General features: G+C 38.6%; 1 protein-coding gene across 1 annotated transcript; it reads right to left on the minus strand.

The window, feature by feature from the left end:
* Positions 1-1,868: 1,868 nt before the first annotated feature.
* LOC131058805 (probable L-gulonolactone oxidase 4) lies at positions 1,869-3,897 on the minus strand. Its single transcript, XM_057992407.2, has 2 exons — positions 2,946-3,897; positions 1,869-2,704 (listed from the first exon to the last, which is right to left on the minus strand). The coding sequence occupies exons 1-2, from the start codon at positions 3,895-3,897 to the stop codon at positions 1,869-1,871; spliced, it is 1,788 nt and encodes a 595-aa protein (XP_057848390.2).
* Between the last annotated feature and the right edge of the window lie 563 nt (positions 3,898-4,460).

The raw sequence follows: 4,460 nt of genomic DNA on the forward strand, positions 1-4,460 counted from the left end.
TCTAGTTTTAGTTGATTGCCGATGATTATAATTTACTCATGCTACAAGGTAAAGTGGAAATGATATTTTTATTTGGTTAGAGCTTAAAGGGTGAAACAAGACTTAAATATGGATTTTTAAAAAGATGAAAGACATGTGGATGTTATATAGGAAGTTTTTAAAGAGTTGGAAGAGGATGTCTCACGTATCTCTAGGTATATAGTGAAGGTAATAATGGTAGGGAGTATGATCCAAATTATACCGTAGAATTTTAGTATAGAAATACAAAAAAAAAATTTATTTTGAGAATGAAGCGAATTTTTTAAGTTGAAATAATGTCCTTTTCAGGGAAGAGATAAAAATTGATATACAACCTTTTAATGATGAGGTTAATATGGAGAAATCAAATAAACATATTGCATATTGTAAAATCACATCACAAGGCTTTTGCTACACATTTAAATCCTTTTGGTAATGCAGTCACTTTTGTTAGAAACACAGTTGTCGTTGTACCGAAATAACGATGTATTAATGCCCAATACAATTGCAAGACTTGATAAATCCACGAGAGGTGATTAAGCCATGTCACAAAATCGAGCAGTGTCTTGTGCATCACAAAGAGACCAAGGGCGCACACCTTGTAACAATCCCGCCAGCGCAAGTGAGGGGTTTGAGCCTGTGACTCGGGCTCTGATACCACTTGTTAGAAACACAGTTGTTGTTGCACCAAAAGATCAACCTATTAATGCCCAATACAACTGCAAGACTTAATGAATCCATGGGAGGCGGTTAAGCTATTTCACAAACCCGAGCGCTATGTTGCACATCACAAAGAGACCAAGGGGTGCACACTTTGTAACAACTTTGTATGGTAATTGTTTCATTTACATGTAATTAAGAATATTGTTATCCCGATTACAGGATTTTAGAGATCGTTGAAGAAATAGATATTCTTGAACAATATAAGGAGCAAATACACGAACAATAAAAGCATTAATATACAAGGTTAAAGAGTCCAAAAATATGTTGATAAGTACCATGCATGGTCACTACAACTTGGAAAAGATGTGATAGATAGAGAGGCGTTGATGAAGTATATGGGAGTGTTGTTCAATCACATGAAAATGATTTATTGCTGGAACGAAATCAAAGTGTTCATGAAGAATATGGACAAGACCACTGTATTGAGATGGAAATTAAAAAAACCACCTCTTATTATCAAATTACTAGTGTGAGAACGAAAAGATTCAAGGTGAATACTTGAAAAAGGATATAGAAGTGGAAAAGAAAAAGAGATGACTACTAAAAATTGCCATGGAGACCAAGGACAAGGAGAATGTTCTTAAATATTGTGATAAATAAAGATACCAAAAGGAGGCATTTTGAACGCTTCACATGTACAAGAACACATATCGTAGCAAGAAGGTGATAGGAACTATCGCTACTATTTGCAATTAGAACATTTGACAAGCAATTATAAAATATTTAATGATGAATTAAAGTATGTAGTCAATTTATCTTTCACAAATTTCAAAAGTCTTAATAATTTAAAAGCCTATAATTTTACAACAATTTGAAAAAAAATTACTTCGATCTAATAGGATCTCTTATTAAATTCTCGTATCTCTAACTTAAGAAAAGCCATATAATATTAAAAAAAATAAAATGATTATTTAAATTCTAGACCATAAGAAATGCTAGAATGACAAATATTAAAATAAATCTATAAAAATATATAACCAAATGATATATCAAGTACTCCTTACAGTATAAAATATCAAGTTGCAAGTTATGTAATCAACACGCATTTATTTGTTGAGGATACATTTGTTATTTACTGCATTGAATAAAACTAAAGAAGATTCCACACAGAGCGGAGCTATAAACTGTTAATTGAGTTTTGTGCAAACACGTGCCTTCTTCCAAACCTTTCCCGGTTTGCAGAAGTACCCTTTTTGGGGAGCACAATGACTGTCCTCTCTACACTTGCAAACTTTGTCCAATGCGCACCCATCCCTGAAAATCTCTAAACTTCCTCCCTCGATCCCAAACAGACCATCTGTCCATTCATTAGAAAATAGTCCGGACGAATCAAATTTCTTCTTCACCTCCATGAACTTTTCTAAATTAGTTGCCCTCTTAGCTAGTCCTTGAAACAGGTAACCCCCTGATTTGCCCCAATGTAACACGCCACCATGCTTCTCAATTATCATCTGTTCAATCTCTTCATAGACATCTTCATTCCACTTGGGTGTACCGACCGCCCTTGACCTATAATTCATCATGTCTAATGTCACCACATCCTCCTTAGGTCCCAAATACGCATCAGATTTCTTAATAGAGCGCATAAATATTCCTGACATGTCACACAATTTTTGAGGATTCAAATCCCTTATCCTCTTCACATCCTTTATTACTTGGGGCAAACGAGATACAGGCACTCTTAGTTCCACACCAAAGTATAAGGTAGCATATATTCGTCGATCCCAGGAACAGACGGTCTCATTTTTATCTAAAATTGATGTGGGAGTGCAAGCCACAGAGTATCTTCCTGCTTGGCAGCCACCAGACGTTTGCATGTGGTGATTGAATCCTATTACCGGGTACCCCGTAAAGCGTTTTCCATCATTGAGAAAGCCGCTACCATTAATTGCAAGATCAAGTGTCTCGTTTATGAGTACACTGCATATAGCTTCAACGTCTGCCCTATCTTGGATTGCTTCATCTACACAATAGAATCAAATAATTAGATGAATAGACACGAATATTATTTAAATTTGTGATGAGAAGGTAGAACATTAAATCTTTAAAAAGTGATGGAAAAAAACAATAAGTTAACCCAAAGGCCTGATCCTTTAACTAAGCATTCGGTGTCTACTTTTATAAGAAAACTATTTGTTTATCATTATCATAATCGTTATTTATTTGGTGAAGATGGGCACATCAATTTGTTGACTTGTACTCACAATCTGCCGCTTTTCTTTCGATGTCGACTACACTGCTGGCGCTGCCAATTATAGAGTTGAGGCCATCTCCTGGAACATTGACTGGGTGTCGATCAATGGGAATATAAACCGCCTTCCCGTGTGAGGGAATCCAGTTTATGTCTGCAAATTCATGAGCTCTCAGGAAACTCTCGGCTTCATATTCCAGATCGGTGTCATCCTTCACCACGGTCGAAATGGAGCGCTTGTACATTGGCTGCAAAGCGAATGTGAGTTCGGAAATCGCTCCAAGAGTGCCCAGAGACAATCTGGCAGCATTCAATTCCTCGTCTGCTTCTGTCAAGCTGATCACCTTTGCATAGCCTTGGGAGGGAGAAGCAGGAACAACTAATCTCATTGCAACCACATACTCATAAACGCCACTGCCTTTTCCAACGAGGCCGCTGTCATGGGCGCCGGTGGAGATAACGCCGGCGGCGGAGACGCCGCTCCAGTAAATCATGGCGTTCAGAGCCAACCCTTCCTTGGCGGCCGCCTCCAGAACGTCGCTCATCAGCGCTCCTGCCTGAACCCTAATTGTCATGGCGGTCTTATTCACTTCAATTACAGAGGCATAGTTTTGGGTGGATATGATGAGGCCTTCGCTTCCCACGCACACCAGTTTTGGCTCACTGTGAGACAGCTTGCTCACAACTTTGATTCGTTGCTTGTTTTTCACTGCATTCGCAACAGCTTGCACAAGCTCTGCTTCTGATGTGGGCCATGCAGAATTCTGAGCTTTACAAATCCCACGGTCGTCCCAAACGCCTTGGTAATTGAAGACGTCGCATGCATTGCTTTTGCATTCAATTGCAGGAGGCGGCGCACAGGTTGCCTGAGAAGCCAACGTTGTTATGCAAAAGTACTGCAGCGACACACACAGGACCAGGAAAATGATGGATGTGGTCATCGCAACTGACACAGTTACACGCATTTACTCGTGATATTTTTCTTGTATTCTCTCTAGTGTGAGTATAAATAAGGCATGAGTGAATGTTACCCTCGAAATCTTTGTTGCACCAAATACCTAAAGTTTTACAACTTTCGTTCACGAAACAATTCAATTCTTCAAATTTCACATGAAAACTGTCATTTCGCTTTTATACGGCAATACAGACGATTCTGGGTATTGAGTAATCTTACCCAAATGAGAGCTTTTCCAGATGGTGATGGTGTTGGTGTTCTCCCGGAAGCAAAGCACGCCATCTATTCCAAACGTGCGCTCCGTCATGGCTATTTGCTGCACGAACCGAGGCTTGACTAGTACCTACCAAACGTCTTGCATGATGCGTTTTTTTCTACTCTGTGAGGGAGATGAATTCTTTTACGTGACTTGCCAAGAACTCGTTAAGAAGGATTTTGGTTGACTTCATTCATATTTATAATATATATTAATCGACAGAGTTACATAGGAATTCGGTTTTACAAGTGCGAATGGTTGGTTTATTTAGTTATGACATGGTCATTCTTACTTGATCACGACGATTTTTCATATCA

This window comes from Cryptomeria japonica, chromosome 5 (assembly GCF_030272615.1).
Source record: "Cryptomeria japonica chromosome 5, Sugi_1.0, whole genome shotgun sequence".
Lineage (NCBI taxonomy): Eukaryota > Viridiplantae > Streptophyta > Pinopsida > Cupressales > Cupressaceae > Cryptomeria > Cryptomeria japonica.